Source organism: Daphnia pulicaria, chromosome 5 (assembly GCF_021234035.1).
Source record: "Daphnia pulicaria isolate SC F1-1A chromosome 5, SC_F0-13Bv2, whole genome shotgun sequence".
Classification (NCBI taxonomy): Eukaryota; Metazoa; Arthropoda; class Branchiopoda; order Diplostraca; family Daphniidae; genus Daphnia; species Daphnia pulicaria.
Window position 1 is genome coordinate 1,173,743 of NC_060917.1, and position 22,943 is coordinate 1,196,685.

The following is a 22,943-nucleotide window of genomic DNA, read 5'->3' on the forward strand; positions in this document are numbered from 1 at the left end:
CAACCGCCACCCATCCATTGCTACTGCTATGTAAAAAGTCTACTCGATCCAATTTCGGGTAGTGGCGGGGGTCGTGCAATCCCCCATTGACACCAGTAGGAGACGCCGTAATTGAATCAATACCACACACACACACACAGACATCCAGTTCGTCTGTACATCAATAGAAATAGCTGCACACACACACAGAGATGGAGTACATCTTTTGTCGAAAAAAATAAACAATTAACCGATTAACTCTCGTCGTCATCCATCAAAAACTCGGTCGAATGAATAATAACAATTTCGTGTCATTTTTTTGTCTTCTTTTTATTGATCAAATGGAGAGGGGGGCGGGAGTGCGATGGGTGGTTGAGGAGAGAGCAGTTTTCAAGGGAGGGAATGGTACAATCGTGTGTGAGGGTGGGGGGGGGGGGGGAGGATCAAATGCGCGGCCATCTCTCAAATCTTTTTGCCAGACCCAATCGTGTGTGTGGGATGGGGTTGCACGATAAAAGGGAGGAAATCGTCATCATCATTAAACAAAAAAAAAAACGGAGCAATTTTCAAATGAAAAAAAAGGGAGGGAAAAAATTGACGGACGCTCTTGATCGCGTAACAAAACGAGTTAATAATAATAATAATAATATTTCACAAAAAATCGAGAGAGAAAAAGTTGAGACAGAATTTTTGCGAGAAATCAAATCAAATGAACCCCAGAAGGAGATAGAAAAAAAAAGTCGTTTTTGTTTTGTCATTTGTGATTTTTTTTTTGTTCATGTTCGTCCGGTTCCGGTTGTATAAGCCGGAAACGCAGGGCGGAAATGGAGGGAAGTGGAGATGGGGGGGGGGGGGGTAGGGTAAGGGGGGAGGTTATAAAGGGACTGTACAAGACGCGATCGGGTTTGGAGCGCGAGAGATCTCCCAATATTCTCACAAATATTTTTGTTTGGTTTTCCGTCTCCACAATCAAACAAAAACCAAAAATAAAAATACAAAAGAGGAGAAGGTAGTGTTGTATATCGAAATCACACACACACACATGACCGAGCAAAGGGGGGGGGGGAGGAAAAACAGGGAGAGAGAATTACAAACAATTGTCATCATAATAATTAATTATTAGCATCATTATCTCTTTTTTTGTTTGTTTATTTCATTTTTCACGTCGAGAGTTGATTTCTTTCAAACAATTTTGGGTGACCCCAATAGGTCAATTTTTAAAATTTTTCTGTCCAAAAAATTTGTTTTTTCCAAATTTGTTGTATCATTTTGTCTCATTATTTTGTTAACATACAATTTTTTTGTTGTTGTTGCCGTCACGAAAATAACAAAATGGGTGGGACGGGTTTTAAAAAAAAATTCAGAAAAAAAAGGGGGGGGGGATCAATCTCGACTCCGTCTGGGTCGGCCAACTTTGCCTTTCCGGACGGGTCCCCCACCTCCCCCCGCACCACCACCTCCTCCACCCGTTGTGACATTGGTTCCCGTCGCTCCGGGACCACCGGCTCCGGGTTGTTGGTTGACGCCTCCTCCTCCTCCACCGCCGCCGCCGCCGCCACCGGGACCGGCGTGATTGTTGTTGTTGGCGTTGTTGTTATTATTGTTGTTATTGTTGTTGTTCTTCATCATCTTGTGGCAGTCTTGTTCGCACAGCAAACTCCCGCCGATGAGGGCGTACCGGTCGCCGGGCATCAACTGCGTTTGGCATTTGGTACAGGCGAAACATTTCACGTGGTAAACGCCTCCGCCACCTGCGGATGGCGGAGGCGGATGGATTCCGTTGGGTCCCCCGCCAGGACCACCGGCCGGACCCGCTCCGCCGACTCGCATCACCAACTCGTTGGCCGGAATTCCTTGACCGCACGCTGAACACGCTCCCGAACTTCCGAATAACCTGCAAATCAAATGCAAATCAATTGGAAATCAGTTTGCCATTTTTTTTTAAAATTTCATTCAATTTAATAAATAAATGGGCCAATTTGGAGCGAAACAAAATCTTTTCCCGGTCTTGAAAAAACAAAAAAGACAAGTGACGTGACTACGCGCCTGTCAGAGTAGCAGCAGTCGGCGTAAGAGCCTTTTTAAAGACTTACGCACGCAACTGCCAGACAGTACTCTCTCTCTCTCTCTCTCACACACACTCTAATAATCAGCGAGAAATTGTTTCAGGCCTTATGCAATCGCCCTGAAAGCTTTTCCTCTCCGTCCATCCGTCCGTCCGTCTGGAGGCGTATTTATTTATTACCCAACTACACCAAGAGCTTCTCCTGCTGCTTCTTCTTCTTCTTCTTCTTCTTCTTCTTCTGCTGGTGGTGGTGGTGGTGGTGAAAGTGTTGCTCGTAGACGAGGGCTCAGCGAGAAAGACTATATATAGTGGATGGATGTAATCCAGTAAAGAACTCTGATGGATCGCTATTGCTGTGTAGTAACAACAACAACAACAACAGTAGTATAGTAGTAGATATCTGGGATAGATATGTCAGAGTGGGTGGCGCGGAGGCTAGCTGGATTACAGCCTGTTCCAATCAAATCGGACCCCAAGTAGTAGGGAAAAAAGCCAAAACAAAACAAACTGGAACAAAACACTGTCGTAACTTTGATAAGATGAGATTGCCCTCCCTCCCCCCCCCCCCTTTTTCTTTTTTTTTGGGCTACGGGGCTGGACTTGATTGGATTACTAACCTCCTCCTCTTTCGCCTCATGGGGTGCAAAAAAAAAAAAGGAAAAACACACGCACAGAAAAGAAAAAGATATGCAGTTTCGATGTGCATGGCGGCCATTTTGAATGAGCTAATCAAGCAGAGTGGAAAGGAGAGGGGTTTGGTCGGGTTGGTGGGGGGGGGGATACGATCTCTCACTGTTCATCATCTAGTAACGAGTAAGGTGATGGTATATGGTATTGATCTATCACCCACCACCCTCAACTCCCCCCTCTTCCTAACACACCGACATATATATATATACACACATTACACAAAGCTGCTGGACTTTAATTAACTCGCAGCCATTTTCCATGCAGAGACGCAGCGATAGCTTTCTCTCTCCTTCTCAGTGTGAGTGCGCGTTTAATTAGCTACTCCTCCTCCTCCTCCTTATATATATATAGACTCCTACACCCACCCACCCACCTCCACGACCCACTCTTCAAGAACACTGAGATCACGGCCAGCCAGTTGGCATAATAATAATGAGTGTATACGCGCGACGCAGGGATGGTAGAGAGAGAAAGGCTGGAAGATTCATTTGGCAGGTGATGGATATGTATATTTATATATACAACCTCATCGTTAGTTAGCTAGTTCTCCTTCTCCCGACTGCTTACATTAAATTAAATTGGGGACAAGAGAAGAAATGGAATTACAATTTTTTTGTGTGGTGGTGGTGGTGGTGGTGGAGAAAAGTTGGCTGATCCATCAATAACTTTCAGCGTCACGTAGACCGCGCGGGTTGGGAGCGAAAGAAAAAATAATAAAATTTCGTGTTTGTCGGAGTTGACCCACTGGATGGCGTAATGTAAAGAAGAAAAAAAAAGGAGGTTGGGTGAGAGTGAAGAGAGTCTGAATCCAGATGGACGGAATGGATCACAGCCGAAAAACTCTATACGCCAGACATATGACAGACTGTGTTGTGTGAGAAACGTTGGGGGAAAAGAAAAGGTTTAAAAAAGTAAATCCGGAATCACTCTCCTTTTTGATCCAGCTAGTGAAGAAAAAAAAAAAAAAAAGGGAGCATCTTATATTTTCGAGTGAAAATCTTGGTGAGAGATGTCGCCATCCGTGCGCATACATAATCACGCTAGACGGAAGCAACGGATGAGTCTGAGCTCTGAAAAATAGAGTGGCCATTCGACTACCACCACCAGCACTGTAGTAGTAGTCGTAGTAATAGTAGTCTACATGTACTACAGAGCTGGAGGGAAGCGGTGGGGTTGTCTTAAGACGTCGTCAAGGCAACGAGTTGGTAGAAGGGAGAGAGAGAGAGTAGAGGGGAAATGGCCAATTACTTAAGAGAGTGGTGCCTCGTTAAATCGAGTGGAGAGTCGCTAAATAATGTATGGAACAGCCAATGGCATTATAGCTCCTCATCTCCCATCCAGCTCTCTCTCTTCTATCCCCCCCCCCTGCATATACTAAATCGTCATTGCCTCCCCCTTGAGCTTGGAAATGAACCAAAGAGTAAAAAAAAAAGGAGAGCGAAATAGAAAAGAGAAAAACTTTCATTTTTGCATCGTCGAAAAAGTAAGAGAAAGGCCGTGACTAACGAGAGTCATGAATCGATGGACGAAAGGGGGGGGGGGGAAAGAGACTTACCGAACGTAGTCGGCTCGGCAAAGGATCATTCCGGCTTTGGTGTAGCAGGAGACGCCAATGTCGGCCAGCCGGGCCCCGCAACAGGAGCACTTGAGGCATCCGTGGTGCCAGAAACGATCCAGGGCGTGGAAGAGGAAGCGCTCGAGAATCTTGCCGCCACATCCGGCGCAGGCTCTGACTCCTTGGCCGTTGCCGCCTTGTTGTTGACCTCCGACCACCACACCGGGACCACCGGGACCACCACCAACCATGTTGCTGCCATCCATGTGGACGCCCATGTGTTGTTGTTGTTGTTGTTGTGGCGGCTGCTGTTGTTGTTGCATCATATGCTGCTGCTGCATGACGCCGGGACCGAGTTGTTGTTGCGGTTGTTGTTGCTGCTGTTGGGGAGGCATTTGCATGTTCATCATTCCGTTCATAGGACCCGGGCCGAGAGACATGGAAGAGCCGTTCATCATGTTATTTGTCACCACTTGACCGCCGGCCATATGAGCATTGCTTCCCATCATCGACCTCTGCTGTTGTTGCTGAGATTCCATCGGTGGTCCCTGAGGCTGAAACATGGGATTCCCAACTGGACCAGTTGGCTGCTGTTGTTGTTGTTGTTGCATACCACGGAACCCGTTCATACCGTCGACCGGTCCTCCTGGCCCTCCGTGCTGTGGCTGTTGTTGTTGTTGCTGTTGTTGGGCCGGTGAACCCGGTCCGGGGCCTGTGTGATGTTGTCCGTAGCCACCCATATCACCTGGAAAATGGGTGGCCATGTGATTCATTGGGTTCATCATTTTCTTTTTTTATATTTCTTTTTTATCCTTGTCTGGAGGTTCTGGCGTCGATCAATCAACCAATCAGTCAAATGTAATTTATCTGTCAAAAGCGAACAAGAAAAGAGAAACGAAGGCATTAATAATCAATTCGTACGAAAAACGGCATGACGTCACTTTCCTTAACGAATCAAATTATCGGCAGAACAAGTTCGTCTTCCCCCCTTAAAAAATGTCAAATTTGAAAAAGAAAAAGACGGAAACGAGAGAGAAAACCCTCTAGTCGAAAATCCTCTTGTCCTTCCACCGAAAAAAAAAGAAAAGAAGTAACGAACCGGAATATCACACATAATGAGGCGAAAGATTGTCAAGCTGACAGATTCGAACAAGATAAAAGGGTGGGGGGTGCCCCAATTATAAAAAAAAATAAAATAAAATGAAAATATTAGAATACAAAAATAAAAACTATTTCCCGTTTTCTTCCATTTCTTTTGTTCACACACACACCTCACAAAAGGAAACAGACGACAGGCTGTCTGTCTTGGTCCTTTTTTTAAAAAATACATTTGGTCCTAGACCGAAAGGTATTCGAGGAGAGCCAGTCCCCCCAACGTTTTATTTATAGCCGACAGACATTTCTGATGTTAATCAGTCGGTCCTTTCCTCCCAAGAAAAAAAATGTGGGGGGGTACATTTTGGGGGTGGTAGGGACCCAAGAACCCCAGGAATCACGAGGGAGAAAAAACTAAAGATAAGAATAAAAAGAGATAAGATGCAAAAGAGGGGAGCTAGAAGATGAGAGAGAAAAGAAAGCGCAGATTCATTCTCAGTAATTGCAGACACACGCAGTGAGTTAGTTAAGTCAACTTGGCTAGTCGACTAGATTATAAATATATATACAAGGAGAGGGGGGGGAAGAGAGTATATTATTGTCGTCATTAGCGAGCAGGAGGATGAATGTACAGAAAAACCTGTTGTTGCTGCACACACCCTGCGTGTTGGCTACAAACATTTAGTGGAATGACTCGGAACATTTCTTCCGCCAATGTCACTTTTTTCAGGGGGGAGTTGGCGGATTCTTCTTCTTTTTCCGGTCTATTGTTCCACCTCGTCAACATTCTTCGATTATCCGCATTTTTGCGTTGGGCCAGCTTTGAACTTTCATTTTTTTTTTCGAAACGATCGAACGTAATAATGATCGCCGTAATAACAGTAACAACCCGAAATCTCTGGGCATCTCGTGGAAAATTGGCAATCAAGCAAATGACGCAACAAGGCACACACACACACACACACACAAATAACAAAAGAGAGTTGAAAGCTTCAAGGGATGGAAGGAGGTTCATTAGAGCTAGGCAACTTCTCTCTCTGTTGGTGTATCCCTTTCACGAAACGAGGATATTTATTCTACTTAGTTAGTTACTTGGATGATGTGCGTCCGCGAGTAAATTATAATGAAGAGGAAAATCCGTTCAATGTGCCTGGCTCGTCTTTCATCCTCTCTTTTTATATTTTAAACTCTCTCCTTATCATATTCTCTCCAGTTTTCCGTTCCACGACTATATAGAAAAATTAAAATAAAAAAAAAAAACCCCTTTTTTATTTTTTTAAAATGTTCTTCCCTGTCATTTTTGTGTGTGTGTGTGATCCTTTTAATTGGCGAAAACGCAGCAGCCATCCATCCATCGTGGACTTGGGCAACTTCATCTAACGCTCCCGCCCGAGCTTCTCCTGCTGCTGGCTTCTGCCTCTTGCCATCCTCGTGCAAACAACAAGCCCAAGCGACTTAATGAGCTAATTAGCGCTATAGTGAGTGAGTGAGGGTGGAAGCACACACTCGCTCGCTCACACACAGGCTTCACATCTCTCTCTAAAACTCGTATCTGTATTATAAGACTACCAGAGAGAGACTCTATACATTTCGTTCCGACTAAAGTCAAACTCAACTTTGATATATCCCGGGGTCTCCGTTGTCTGTGTGTGTTTCAGTTTGCCTAATTGTCGTCTAATTAGATCCTTCACTCTCTCCTTCATTTCAAGTCGACAGAGAAATTTCAAACGGAAAATGCTCCAACCCTTTTTGTAAATTTTCAATCAAATAAAGACGAACCAGTTGGGACTTATTAACCCACTCTTGTTTATCGGGATGGACTCTTTTTTCTGGGTAGATGGGGTTGAGGGGAGCAGCTTTGTTGCTTGACATTTAGGGAATGATACCGGTGAACCGTCGTCGAGAATTTCCGGTCTCTTATTTGACCTTCGTTCGGTTGATGTAATCAAAAACGAGACCAATCACCAGAGAGGAGGAGGAGTAGTAGAGGGGAGAGAAGAGCTCCTCGTCGAGTTAATGAGCCAATTAACAAATTGAGGACATTGGACACTTGATTGTAACATAACAGTTAAGTTGGTTAGCATTCAAATCTTTTTTTCCTCCCTTTTTTTTTTGATTAACATTTTAGCGGGCTGTTAAATTCAAAAAATACAAACGAACGAGACTCTTTTTCGGCTGGTAGGAGCGACGGTCGAGTGAGAAATGGTCCTCTAATGAACGGGGATTATCAGTCCCCCCTCCCCTCGTATAGTGGGGTACTAGTCAGCCCAGTACTAACACAAGGTTTGCAAGAAAAGTCACACACACAAAAAGAGGAGGAAGAAGAGAATTGGTGTTCGTTAGCAGCGCGAGCGCTAGTCGGGAGTCCTCTCTGACGAGAAGAAAAACCGTCGGCTTCAACTTTTTCTTTTCCCCCCTTTTTTCTTCTTTTTTCGCCGACAACAAAATTCCGAAAAATAAATAAATTCTCTTCTTCTTCTTCTTCTTGCCGAGAAGAGGAGAGAAAGAAGAATTTCAAAAGCCCTAATTACGTAGACGCCCGTCTTCTTCTTCTTCTTCTTGCCTTGATTGTTGATGACGGTTCGATTCGATTGCGCGCGCCCCAATGATCGATATGACAATGCACTGATGAGTAGCGACACACGGCACGGGGGCTGAATCCTTAAAAATGTTCTCAAAATGTTCTGCTGGTGCCTGTGCCGTCCATCCACGATTTTCTTTTTGTCTTTTTCTTTTCCTCCTTTTTGGCTACTGACTAATGAACGGGGTGGGGGCCTAGTTATCCCTTCGTTAACCTCCAGGATCGAACCCAAAAACCCCTCCGATGGTTTATCTTTTTTTTTTGGTTTGACGAATCGATTCATTTTTGCGGCCTTGATAAAGAACAAACTTTAATCGCTCGTCTGGCTATTGAGCCAATCACGAAAAGAAAACTTCTTTTTTCTACAAGATGAAATCAACTGATGATTTTGTGAAGGGATGAAAAATCCAAAAAGTTTTCCTTCATCTTTTAAAAAAAAAAGAAATTCGGTAGGTGGTAGGGACACACGTTGAGTGTATTCATAACAATGGCAAACAAATTGCGTCTGAATCGTGCTTCAAATGAACGACCCGGACTCCTATAAAGTCCTGCAGCCCCTTTTTTCCTTCTTCTTCTTCTTCTTCTTTAGCTGTGCCGAATGCCGACCAATTGCTGGCCCCTTTCCTCTTAGTCACCTTTTTAGATGTACGACACAAAGCAAAACGTAACTACACAGTTTTGATTCATATACCGGCCCAGCCAGCACCACCACTACCACCTTCATCTAAAAACGGTTAGAGACACTCGAACGTGTATATACAGCCGGACCTTAAAAGGCCAGCTCGCTCTAAACTTGTAGAGCAACTATTCCAAGAGAAAAAATAAGATATGCCAAGAAAAATGGAAGAACCAACCCATCGGTTCTTTCTTCAAAAGTCTTATCCACTTTGGAGAAACGTCAACAAACCCAACGCATTTTTCCAACCGCCGGAATCTCAAAGGTGTGATGACAAGACCGTGCCCGAAGAGAGAAAAAATAAGAAGGGGGGCTCTTCCTCGGGGCTAAATCATTATTTTGAATGTGTAAGTGGGGTCCATTGAAAATTCAATCAAAAATTGGAGGGGAGAAAACAAAATTCAATTTGCTCAATCGCATTTTAAACAGTTATAGTCTAGTCGAACCAATTAAGGTAAATGATGGGGACATTCGATCGCTTCACCAAAAGAAAGAAAAAGAAAAGAAGAAAAAAGAGTTGATGATGATGCGATGCAGCACCACCAACGGGAGCATCAGCTTGTTACCATGGGGTCGGTCGGTCGGACGGTCGGGACAAGTCCTGAGCTCCTAACGGGATGGGATGGACGACTGTGCACGACCACAGAGCGCCGCAGGGGTTAAAAAGAAGAAGAAGGGAAAGGAATAAGGAGGAGTTAGGGACCGACCGATTGGTCGATTGTGTGTCGAGTCTCTCCTAGCTGGGTATGTGCGCGCGGACAGGTCGACGGACCCGGGGCCCGTCATCATCAATAAGTTGTGGGACCCAGGCAAAAATAAAATAAATAAGAAAAAGAAGGAAATGATGGTCTAGTCACGGCCGGTTGAAATCAAAAAAAGAAAAGAAAAAATCGTCAAAAATCGATCGATTCGACGGGTGGTTGTATGGAAGAGGGGGGGTTCACGCCCAGGCCCAAAAAGAGAAGAAGAAAAAGCCTTTAACAAGCTTGTCCCTTGTAAATCTCGATTATCCAACTGTCAGTCAATAGGAGCGCGGGGGGCTCTCTCTCTCTCTCTCCTCGGTGATTATTGAGATTCAGATAAGACGACGCAATCAAACGCCCTTTTTTCTACTTCTAAATGGGGTAAAAAGGTGGAATCAAGTTCGGACTCGATGACCAAGTGGCTGAAAGGTTTATTAAAGACCCTTTTTGTTATCAATGTATGTTCTCTCTCTTTTTTTATTCAGAGTTTTTCTGGGCCACGAAAGAAAAATGACTGATGATGGAAGGGGGGCAAGGAGCTACAGCAAGGAGCTCATTTAAAGATCTGACGCTGGTATATTATAATAGTGGCGGTAGTTGGCTGCTCATATGCCTCGCAGCCAAACTTCATTCCATGCATATTTCACAATGAGCTAACGAGCTCTTATTGGATGACGGAGGGCGGCTTATATTCCGGTCCGATCGTCAGCTGTGTGCAGAGTCTGCAAACGAGTCTCTCTTCATTTTCTTTTTCCCTTTTGGCTCGTTTTCTTTTGGGAAGAAGAAGAACCAACTCTTTGGCCACAAATCGTTGCTTGATTAACGAGCCAACGCGCTTCGAATGCAAATCAATGTCGACATCCCTTCCCCCCAGTTGAAGAAGAATTTTTCCAACCAACCAACTAACCCCACTCGGAAGAAACAGTTTGGGTTGCATTTTTTGGTCGGGTGTGAATATACATAAAAGGAATCGAAAATGAGATTGAATTTTAAGTGGGAAAAAAGAAAAAGAAGAAAAATTTCTCGTGTTGTTGTTGCCGTAGTGAGGATTTATGATCTCAGAGCGGCCGGGACCCGGGACACACAGGGGCGGCCTCTTGACTCGAGGCCAGCCGCGCCATTGGTGGTGTAAAATTGCCAATTAAGGAAAGAACCTCTTTTTTTCTTATTTTCTTCCTTCTTCTTCTTCTCTTTCTTCTTTTTCTTTTTTACTTTGTCTTCTTTTCCACTTTCGGAAGGATCGTTAATTTCTTCTTCTTGAATCAATGCGATTGGCCTCCAGGTTAGTCTCGCAGTGCGTCTCTCTGTGTACGTCTCTGTGTGTGTGTGTAGAGAGTAGACGGGAGTGGATGGAGAACGGGGGGGGGGGGGGATAAGAAGAAGAAGTGAAATGAGGCGCGTGATGAGGACGAGCCCCGTTTAATTAGTCCGCCCTTGCCACACTAATGAATATGAAAAAGGGGGAGGGGGAAAACCTCTATCCCAATCTTCTCTCTACCAATCTCGTCTGTGTGTGTGTGTGTATAAATACGGAATGTAAAATGGCGCGCCAAGGCGGATCGAATCCATCCCGACTTGATGAGATTTTCGCCGTGTTTTCTCTCTAAGGCGCCACCCTATGAAATGTTTTTCCCTTTTGGCCAACATCATTTCGAATTATTATAACTATATAATAATATTCACACAAGAGTGGAGAGGGGGGACATCTTTCTTGGCTGGAAAACCGGCTGGGAACACATTGAGGCCGTTCACATCACAATTCAATAGAGAAAGAGAGGGGGAATCGATTCTTGTGCACTTATAAAAAAAGCCCCTTCTTTATTATTATTATCAAAAGTATTTAACAGAAAAATGTTGTCCAGGTGGGAGACACACCTGGTCACCGGATGGCCCTCCTCCAATTTCTTTTTCTTTTTAGCCAATGGAGTTAAAGAAGAAAATGGCTAAAATATTTTAAACAAGGGAAGATTTCTTTTAAGTGCGCGGCGCGGTGTGTGCAAGTTAATAGAGTTTCGACTTTGTCGGCAGAAATACATATAAAAAAACCGGTACTTAAAAATATGAGGAGAGAGAGAGAAGTTTCACACACACAATAAAAAAAAGTCGTTCAATAGTCATTTCCGGTGGACCGGATACGACGTCATAATAATCCAAAAAGGAACCAACCAAATCGAAGCCGCTCAACGAAACAAATTTTGATGGTTTTTTTAAACAAAAAAGGCAAGAAAATAAACTAAATTGTTCGGAGGAAATGAGAACCTTGGGGGGACACACCTTCACCCTCCTTGGTACCACAACAACATGAATGAATACAACTCCAAAAGAGATGACGTGTGATGGATGACGTCATCTTGAACAGCTTTTCTTTCACAAGAAACGAAAAACAAACAAAGAAAAAGGAGGCGTTCACATCCTGTGTCCGTTGAAAACCCCCCCGAAAAATTCTTACATGTTGTTTGCCCTCCCACCCTAAAAACAACGAATCGAAAACGGAAATTCAATCAAAATCGAGATGTTTTATCCCCCTCAGAAAAACAGGTATGCGCAATAATAATCATCATAATAATAACGTATACGTGCGGTTGATATTTTTTTTAGCGACAGCCTGACCACCCCATAACTTCCCTTTCTAAACAGCCCACATCCGTACACACAGAGAATTAGCCGGAAGGGTGTCGGTGGTCACATAAGAGGATTTTTTCCCCCAAATTTTTAAAACAAAAAAATATTTTTTTTTTTTTTTTTTTTTAAACAAAAACCGAACGACATAATGGTTAACAGATGGCCCACCCTTAATTCTTTTTTAAAAAAGAAAATTTTTGTTTTTGAAAGATTTTTTTTCTTCTTTTAGACAGGGATTTGCTAACAGCCTCTCCTTGGCCGCCGTAGGTCTAATAATATTGACATGACAAATATGGCGCGGATGGAGACAGCAGAGAGAGCTATAATGTGAACAACTTATTTTTCATTCGTGAGAATACGACTCTACACACTCTGGACGGAGAGCTGCCCCGAAAGCAAATAAGTCAACAAACAGACACTCCCCCCCACATCCAGGAAAAGAGAAAAAAAGGTGGGGGGGTTCCAGCAGCAAAGAGAGTGAGTAGAGACGTATGTGTGTAATGTGGGGAAGGATGTCAGTGAGAGCAAAAGCTGTGGAGCTACTACTGCTGCTGCTGCTAATGGAGGTAAACAACACAACGCTCTTAGCTGCCATCACCCCCACTTTTTCTTTTTCTTCCAAAGGCTTTTAAGTGCTGTGTGCCGATGCTGAGGCTCAGTGCTCCTCCTGATTAGATGAACAACGACTGTTTAATGCTCTTCCACATTTTTATATTACCCACAAAGAGGTCTGTCACTCACACTTTTATTTTACTTAAGCTTTTACCCCCGCGCTCTATTATTTACCTTGGCAATTTCTCATCTGGCTAAATGGGGAATTTCGTTTTTTTTTTTCTTTTTCCCGAATCACTCACGCAGTCGGCGGTCATACAAGGGAGGGGATAGATTGTTTGATCAATGCCAAACTCTCTCGCTCTCCGGTAGTTACAGAACTGGAGGAACAAATCCGTTTTCTCTTGTTGCTGTTGTGACTCGATCGATGGTCGCAGACAGAGCCGTCAAAACTCTCTTACCCTAATGGCTACTACTACTACTGCCCATCTCCATTGCGAAAACGGGTTGTTACGAAACGGCCATTTCCTTGCCAAGAAACTCACGTACGCAGAGCACACACATGTACCTGCGGATGAGGGGCGTGTGCAGAGAATCCGAAATAAGAGAACCCATTTTCTCGACTGGTGAATTTAAAATTCAAACGGGAATTTAAGCCCCTTCCAAAGGGTGGGAGGAATGCTCTTCAACGCCGCCAGGTAACAGCCTTGAAATTTAACAATACACTAAATATATTATTTAATACAAAAAACCCCTCTACTTCTTCTTCTTCTTCTTCGTATTCCAAACTTTCTTTCTTAAACAAGACTCGTGTAATCATCATCATCACCATAAAGGCAAACCCCCCCTTCACATAAACCCAAAAAGGCTCCCCCCTGTGAGTATAAAGAAGATGAAGGAGAATTAATGAAATGAAGCTAAACATACACCTGGGCGCCCGGTGAAATTACACACCTTGGAAGAAGAAAAAAAAAAACCTTTTTTATTTTTATTTTTCTTTCTTTAATAAGAAATTCTTTGACGGAGGGTAAGGAAAAAAACGAACGTAAACTGAGATGGGATTCATTCAAGTGTGATTTGAACATGAAAAAGACGGTCCAAACTTAAGTTACAATCTCTCCTAATAATCGAATGCACTTGCGTGTGAGTTGACGATTTCCGATTTAAAAAAAAAAAAGAAACAAGCCCGAGGGTTACATATCTGTTATCAGGTGAGGCCTACTACACATGGTGATTTCAATCAATTTGGGCAGCAGCTGAAATGGCAATAGATATCCATCAGTCCCGCAAGGTGGACGACATTTTCGGAGCCTCTAGGCGAAATGTTTTCCTTTTCTCAAAAAAACTATTCGCCTTGTTGCGATGATGACGTAGAAGAAAGAAAGTTCATTGTGTGTCGGGGAGTTTCCACATAGTCAAAAAGAAAAACAGACCGCCGTCCTCTCGTCATGCCAAACTGCACCAGCAGACCTCAAGACGCCATCTGCACTCGCTTCATTCTTCGGCCCCCCCCCCCCTCTCAACCGTCAAAGATATAGACGTAAAATACATAAAGCCCTTAAAGTTCCTGATACACACACAAAAAAAAAAACCTTTGGCACTTGACTCCGACGTTCAAGTCACTCGGCAAATTCACAAGCGGAGAGGGGGGAAAAAAATAACCATCAAAACTCATCCGTCTTGATGAAATTCGACTTTGCTGACTTGTTGGCCGACCCACAATCCATCAACTTTGATCACCTTGATGAATTGAGTGTGTTTGCCATATATAACGTCGACTGATAGATTTCTCTCTCTCCAATCAACCTTTTTCTCAATTCTTCCTTGATGGAATTAACCAGAAAATAGAAGGGGGGACAAACGTTCCTCAAGAAAACCAGCGGGGTATGAAGAAGAGGGGGGATGACCGTTTTTCTGAAACACAAAAAAGTTAAAAAAGAACTAAAAAAGATGAAACCTGAAGAGGGAGGAACCCGAGATGGGTTCAGGGTTTTTATTCTTCTTCTTCCCTCGGAGGAATGTTTTGTTGGAGGAATACACAAAGAAGTATAGAGTAGGAGGGGGGCTAAAATACTTTTTTTTTTTCTTCTAGGGGGGAATCTTCCTACCACCCCGAAAACAAAAGGGAGAAAAAATGTTGTATGTGTGTGCCTAGTTTAGACGGGGAATAAACATTGAAAAGTTGTCCGTTTAACACGATTAAATAAATTAAAAGTTTGTCCTTTTATACAGAATATGCAACGTAGTTAACTCTTTTAATCCAAACGCAAACAACTGGCACACACACACGGAAAATCTTTTTAAGTTATTCCAAGTTGGCGAAAAGGCCAAAGTCGTCGGCTTGTTCGTCGAGTAAATCTAATAAGAGTTAAAAAAGAAGAAGGTCGGACCCTTTTTTTACGACTTTTCTTCTTCTTTTTAATTCCTTCATTCCTCGGCAACTACGAAGAAGAAGAAGAAGAAGAAAGAGGTCAAGCCTCAGCAGCAGCAGCAGCAGCGCGGGCGTTTTGAAACATCCCAAACATTACTCTAGGAGAAGAAGAAGAAGATTCCCTGCTGCGTTTTGTTGGAAGATTTTTTAAAAGGGAGGAGGTTTTTCTTCTTCTTCTTCTTCTCCCCACCTTTTTTTATTTCCTACTTCATTCTACCTGACTCGCCTCCAGGTACGAAACATACCGAAAAAGAACCAAGATGGCGTTGATTTCGAGAAGAGGAAAGGGGGCCACAGCACAAGCAAAGCACTATATCGCCTTGATGGATCTTTGCCCGCGTGTAGTGGCCTCGCACGGACAGACATGGTGCGTAATAATTAAACGACCGTCGACAGACCAGACTTAATCGCAGTTCCAACAATTCATGAGCTTGTAATGGATCGATCCCCTCGCTCATGATGAATCGCTATCCTTTTAGTCCACCCACACAGAAATTGTATGCATCTATTTATATGATATTATTAGATAGAAAAAGCGACCTGGGCTACACAACACAGACGCAAAGTAATCCAATCACATTCGCTCATTAGATTGTCTTGCATGGAAAAACAATAACCGCCAGGCAAACGAATTTAACGTCTTTTCAAAAACTACAAGACAAAAACCCGGAACCGCTGGACACGATCGAAATTCAACCTTGTTTTTATACATACCCACTGACTCAATCATTTTTAATTGCATTTCATTTGGAAGGAGATAAAATATAAAACTCACCACGTGTTGTGCAACCTTTGTCGAGGGAAATGTAAAGAAGACACCGCCGTTGTTGTTGTTGTTTTTGTCTTCTTGTGTGACACACTCAACACATAACAACAGCACACTACACACACTCACACACAAACACACACACGATGACGACTTGGCAACGCCGGCCGTCTATCTCTAACCGTTTCGTATGTATACAACATACGCGACACTTTTTGGTGGGGTGGTGTGATGATTGTAGGGGGAGGTAGCAGCTCAAACAGTTGAAATTGAAAATTACCCGCCAATTTTCCTTTTATTTTTCACCTCATTTCTCCCGTTTTATTTTTGAAAATATTTTTCTTTTGGTGTTGAAGAAAATAAACAACAACCAAGGTTCACACGAAACTTTTTGGGTTTTCAGTGTTTTCTCGAGGTCACACACACTTTTTAAGGATGGATAATCACTCTTGATTTAACATGATCTCGTGTGTGTTCAAACTTGTGTCTTGTGGTTTTCGCACTTTTGATTTTCAACGAAAGGCAGTGTGAGATGAGTCAGAAAGAAAGATGTCCGTGACGTATCACACCCGAAGAAACGTGTGTGTCGATTGTGAAAGGAAATAATTTTTTAAAAAAGGGACACACACAATCACATCCAAGACTCGATGCAAGTTCACGTCAACACACACACACACACTGAGAACGAGTAGTATAAACTTCTTAAAACAAGATGGTCGATTGTGATGTTGTTGTCGATCGTTCGGTTTGTTCTTTTTGACTGTGTTGTGTATTTCGATCTCCTGTTTGTTCACGTTGTTGAACTTGATGAGTTCCTCTCCTTGTGAATCGAATGGAGAATGAAAAGAAAACGACAGGAGTTAAGCCAGGCGCCACCTGGTGAGCCCGTGATGCGAGGCGACACTGACGACAGAAATGTTGGGAGGAGAGAACCTCAAGTTTTGAGCCCCCACCAATCCCAACAGCAGTAGAGACCTCCAGACGAGGAGGGGGGATAGAAAAAAAAAAAAAGAAACTCATGTGCTGCACTCTGGTGGCCAACTACACTCGCCATCACTGAGCTTTTTCTCTGGCGATTCCAATCGCGCATTTCGTTGGGACTTGTTTGCAGTCAATGGAGATATTCGTCTTTTTTTTAATTCGATGGAATCAACGTTTTGATTTGAATGTAATTTTTATTTATTCGAAAAGTCAATTGATTCAAATTGCGTTGAACATTTTTTTTCAAAATGGCCGTGACTTTGAAAATATCGTCGACGTGTGATGATGTTTCGCCCGCGGCTGCGCATCGCGCACCGCCTTCCATTCCCCCTTCTTTCTTTTCTTTTTTCTCTGCTTCCTCCTCTTACCATTCCCACCTATTCATCCGACTTCTTCCTTCTCCCTTTTATTCATTCTCCCCCCCTCCCTCACACACAGCTGGCGGACCGGTTTCCCCCTCCCTTTGGAGGGGTAACGCAACAGTCCACCACCCTCCCAACCCCCCCTTTCTACCAGACGAAGAAAAAGGGAGAGGCTTTTGTGGATGAATGCAAAGGCAAAAGAGAATCAACGGAATGAATGAAGAAAGGGAAAATACCCCCCCTCCTTTAAAAAAAAAAGAGGAATCGCCGGGGCGATCAGCGCGCCACCACAGCCATTTGCCCATTTGGTGTTATCGACTCATTATGAAATATCTTGTAAACGACCGGCACGACATTTTTTTTTCGTCGTTCATTTCAAAAATTTAAAAATTTAAATTCCCTCGTCAAATGTACATTATTTCCCAGTGGCTTTTGGAATTTATTTAAGCCAACCAATCAAAATAAAAAAATTCCGAAAAAACAAAACAAAAGAAAATGGCTAGATAAGATGAAATACCGTGCAGTCAACACTCTCTCGCTCCCGCGCGGTCGTATAGACCGTGTCAAAAGTTTTTCCACACCCGGTCGACAGGCAATTATAAAACTTGGCGGGCGATTTTTAGATTGCCAACTCCATGAAGACGGATAGATACGTTCTATTGTTATTATTGCACTCTCCCTTGCGAGTTGATTTTAAAAATATGAAACGCACGTGTGATTCATCAATCCACCAAACAAATTTGAAAAAAAAAAAAAAAAATTAATCATTTGCATTTTTAATATCGCTTTTTATATAACCGAACGGCCCACCGATCGAAATGACGTCAAATTTCTACACACACACACAGACTCAATTAAACTTTGGCCTACTTTTTGTTTAGGTACTACGCGGGCGATTATATTTTAAAAACATTCACCGTTTTGATTGATAACTTGGCCGTGTAATAAATAAGATTCATTCTGCCGTTAGTTATTGTGTGCAGACGGAGCGTGTCAACACACTTTGCACGACCGAGGATGAAATTTCATTGTGTGAAATAATGAGATTTTTTCGAATCTTTCATCGGTGAACACATGTCCATAAATGGACGCGTAACTATTACGCACACAAGAATGTTCCATGTTTTTCGTCAGCCTATTAAACAAAATAGATAGACAGTACAATATTATAATACGAGAGGTTGTATATATGTACTATACATATATAACTCTCCGATTATTAAATCGATTTGGGTCCGAGCGTGACGTGAGAGTCTCCCGCCAAAGTCATAAATCCGCCATTTGCCTGACATTTTCAAACTGTAGAATTGAGAGACGTTCTCTCCGAGTTTACTAGATGTGCTGTGTAATGACTTTGGCGTGAATGTAAATACACTCAAGTGTATAACATGTACAACATCATCCGTCATGTAATATCGCGGGAGAGAGACAGTGTGTCGACTCTTTTTCTCTTTATTTCTACCCCGACTGTACTACTACTACTACTACAAATATTCCTCGGCAGCAGCAGCAGCAGCATCAAATAAGATTATCCGTTGATGTGTGTCTTGCGAGTCGAGCGGCGGCGGCTTCTCTTTTGTCGGATTAGGTTAACCTGTCACTCCCGAGAGACACCAAGAGTCCTCTTCTCTCTCTGTGTGTGTGCTGCTGCCCAAGAGGTCGTGTAAACATTCATCCCGTTTCATTATGAAACACGCCGGGAAGAATTTAACGTGAACCCCCCGATCAATGAGTCGTCTCTCTCTCGCCAACGACAAAAATGATTAGATTTAACTACACACAGGCTCTCAAACTCAAATAATCATGAGAATGGTGTAAAAGTTGAGTTTGGCAATATCCAAGAAAAAGAGTTACACACACACCCACACGTATAACATGCATACACACATCCAGCACGTCTGCTGCATATACGTATAGCAGTAATAGTTATCATTAACGGGGTGAAAGTACTATAGAATGGCAGTAGAGAGAGTGAGATCGTGCTGGGGCAATTATATCTGAGAAAAGAGACGGGAGAGAGAGAGAGGAAAAGGGCGGCGACTCAAAGATCTAATTAGCAGTATTGATTGCATTGCGTCTTTATTCTCTACTCTTGCTATACACACACACATCTCCCCGCCATATCCTTACAACTCATTTTCTATTTTCCCATGTACGCGAAAATGAGAGAGAGAATGTGTAAGTTGTTGTGGTCCGCCAATTGCTGCTGCTGCCGGCCACCTTTTATGTAATTTAGACGATCATGATTACATTTTATTTCTTTTTGCCTCCTTTATTTTTCAACTGAATTTGATTTGTTTGTATCGCATTATTTATGATGTCGAGAAATGATGGAATGAAAAAGCGTGGGCACAGCCCAACGACACCGCACGGATGCGTTTGATTAAGCGCCGTGCGCGGATATATGTATACGTTCTCTACTGCTGCTGCTGCTGCTGCTGACTGTGGAATGGTTAAAGGTTTTCGTGCGCGGGATGAACGCCAGAAATGTTGTACATATTACAACGGAAGAAGCGAAAAGGACGGACGGACGAGAGAGAGGAGAAGAGGAAATGAGCTTCATTAAAAAGTTTGGTGGGAGGGGGGGACCGACGGGGGCAAAGTTAGTAACAGCCATGGCTAAGGTTGGGTAATTGGGGAGGAGGTAAAGATATGTATATGTACTGCTGTACTATAACTATCTATCTATAGTGCGAGAGAGAGAGAGAGTCCTAGCTGATTGTATAAGCTGCTGTATATACATACTGAGAGACTGGACTATAAGGAGCGAGAGAGAGTTTTGGCACACACAAGGAGCTGCTGCTATATAGCCGCGTCTTTTCTAAACAGTGATGATGAGAGAGAGAGGAAGGTTTTGAGTCCACCCCCCCTCGCCCGTTCCACTCACTTTTCTCTCCTCCTACCCCGCTCCCAAGTCTCTTAACAAGCTCCAGCTTTGGTCGTTCGTCGTGAGAGAGGAGAGTGGCGCGCGGCGGCGGCCCGGGACTTCATTAGGAAGAGCCCGCACGAGTCCAATTACCAAATCCTGTGTGTGCAATGTTGGTAGCTATACACACACATAGAGAGAGAGAGAGCTTGCTTTGGCCTTACTACTACGACTACTACTACTACTACTCCACCCTTATCTATTCCCTTGTTAAAAGCAGACTTTTTTTATTATTTTTATTATTATTATTTGGCTAAATACAATTGGAATATAGGGGAAGCTAGAGAGTAGAACTTGTACAGCTGAACTCTATGCTCATCAATTCGTCAAAATCTATGGCAAGAAATAAAATAAAAAAATCCAAAGTTTTTTTCCCAGGGACTAGAGAGAGATGATCCAGCAGCAGCTGGCTGGATGGCAGCGAAAGAATAGCTCTCTATAAAGGTTCCCACATCCGGACACATGGAAGAAGAGCGCGGTTGCGTTCCATTGTACACACAGCACATCCCAATCATGAGAGAGAACTCTCGTACCGCTCAATCGATAAGGATGATTGAGAGTATGGAAGGCACGCAAGAAGATATAGGGGGAAATCCTTCTCTAGCTCTATGTACCAATGAATCATTGGTAGCGATTGTTCGGATGGAATTTCGCACCGTCATCAAGCCGATTGGCGTGACATCCGTCTCTATTGGCGGATTACTATATATCTATTCTTTTTTTTATACTGTACATGTCTTCTTTTTATTTCTTACCTCGTCATCCATCACGAGATGGCAGTAGATATGGAAAAATAAAAATAAAGATTCCGGCGCAGCACATCGTTTTAAGGTTGTTACTCGCCTCAGTTGATTTTTCTTTTTAACTTTGACTTTTTATTTTTTTTCATCCGGCGCTGTAGCCAAATAGCAGCCGCCCAGTAGCACTCAAGTTTGCCCGGATTAAAAGGAATAGCAAAGCTGAGTGTATATAATATGCCAGCAGTGCATGTGAGCATATATTTAGTATATAGACGGCGGCAGCTATTTCTTCCTCGGATGGAATAGAGCGCGCACACACATCACATCTTTGAATCAATTTTATTTTTTAAGAAGATGGAGGAGCAGACTAGTTTTATACATACGCATACCCTGTCGACAATCTACATGTTTAAGAAACGGCGCACTACCCCTCTTACGGAATAAAGTGGGATGCGCAGCAGCTACTTGTATTTTTGAAATGTTGTGAAAAGCTTTGATTTAATGAGAGCAAATTCAAGAGACCCATGTACCATAAGACCCGTTTCATTTTTTAAATGTTTCAATTCGAAATTGGACCTGTACACCATCGTAGTGGGTATAGCTCAGACATTTTAAAAGAGACACGGATCGCCAAACATGGAAACAATTGAATATACATCACGAATTCACCGACTACTCATTTGTTATTCATTCGATGAGTCCATAGATGAGCCGAAAAAAAGACTCGATGGCGATTGTCATTTAATTGACGATACATACTAGACATATGAAGAGGGGGGGTCGTGCGATTGGCCCATGTAAAATAAACGACCGTCTCCCATAAATGTTTCAAAAAAAAGTCTTGTCTACTCTACATGTAGCATTTTGGAATGGCTTCTTGGCTGACTCTGTTCACCTTTTTTAGACCTCTATGCAGGCCAGTCCGTGTGTCTCATCGTCAACGTCTCATCAATCCGATCCGATTTATGAATGTTTCATCATCACGCAAGCCATAGAACTTTCAACTGCCGGACTTGGGGGTAGTATACTAGTATATACATAAGTATAACGCGACGGATATCGATCAATTTCCTTATCTCTTTGCCCAACACCGTCTTGAGTTGGTGTATTAGACACATAACAATTTTGTCTAAAAGTCGAAACAAATTTCAATCGAGAATTTCCCTGCTGGGCTGACGATGATTCTATTCCGGCTAGCTAGCGCTGGCCATAAAGATACATAGCGCAAAGAGAAAAGGTGTGACATTTTTTGGTCGGGAGTGAAGAAAAACTGGGCTGTCTAGCCTCATATATATTCCTGTTAAATCTGAGATGGGACAAAGGAGCAGAAAGAGAAGCGACTCGTTAAGTGAAGAAAACGGCACTTTCTATAAATAGTCTAGAAGAGAGAGAGATAGAGGAGCAACTAAGGCACACAGTCTGAGCAGCAGCAGCAGCAGCAGCAGCAACGGCACCAGCAGGGAGAGAAAGGCTTCCGTTCTGGACCGGAGCCATCATAGTTGAAATGTTGATAGCCAATTACCGCTGCGCATTATTATAACGAGCTACTGCTGCTGCTTCGCTTTTGACATGGATGCGGATCAAGTTTGATCCACCTCCGCGAGAAAAGAGAAGAAAAAAGAAATCAAAAAAAAAAGGAAAGGAGGAACCCCAGCAGAGAAGATCGGATCAACGGGATAGGTGGGCATCACACACGCTCTGGCTCGCATCAATTATCACTCATGCGACATCAAATTAAGTTGGCCTTATCTATCTATACGATATAGCTAGACTATATATTTCTCGGAGAACACCACTTGATCAAGTCCGAAGGACGGTCGGATTATTCCCTGTATATCCCGCTGTTGCATAATAATTGGTCGTCTGCTATAGACGACAGAGCAGCAGCAGCAGCAGCAGCAGTGGCCTCTCTATAAATATACGTAGACGCGTGAGTTAACGCACTGCACACATACACCGTCTGTCCGTGTGTGTGTGTGTGCAGTGCGTGTTTTCTTTCAAATGAACGGAAGTCGATCCATCCTGTCCTGTCCCTCACGTCACGCAACCGGCCTTGGTGCGGATCGATTTCAAGCGTTGCCATTGCTGGCCGAGAGATGGCGTTGAAAAACTCGACTCCCGACGACGACAAGTTATATATTCCATCACGGAGCACGCGGCCAAAAGGAGGAGAAGCGCA

At 43.2% G+C, this 22,943-nt stretch overlaps 1 protein-coding gene across 1 annotated transcript; it reads right to left on the reverse strand.

Annotated features, from left to right (window-relative positions):
- Positions 1-290: 290 nt before the first annotated feature.
- LOC124341102 (circumsporozoite protein-like) lies at positions 291-16,715 on the reverse strand. The gene is made up of 3 exons (XM_046794034.1): positions 15,765-16,715; positions 4,290-5,156; positions 291-1,873 (listed from the first exon to the last, which is right to left on the reverse strand). The coding sequence occupies exons 2-3, from the start codon at positions 5,072-5,074 to the stop codon at positions 1,363-1,365; spliced, it is 1,296 nt and encodes a 431-aa protein (XP_046649990.1). The 5' UTR covers positions 5,075-5,156; positions 15,765-16,715; the 3' UTR covers positions 291-1,362.
- Positions 16,716-22,943: the final 6,228 nt, after the last annotated feature.

Coding starts and splice junctions, on each gene's coding strand:
- LOC124341102 (XM_046794034.1), bottom strand. CDS start 5,074: ATGATGAACCCAATGAATCACATGGCCACCCATTTTCCAGGTGATATG. Junction 1,874..4,289: donor TGCCGAGCCGACTACGTTCG/GTAAGTCTCTTT, acceptor TTTGATTTGCAG/GTTATTCGGAAGTTCGGGAG.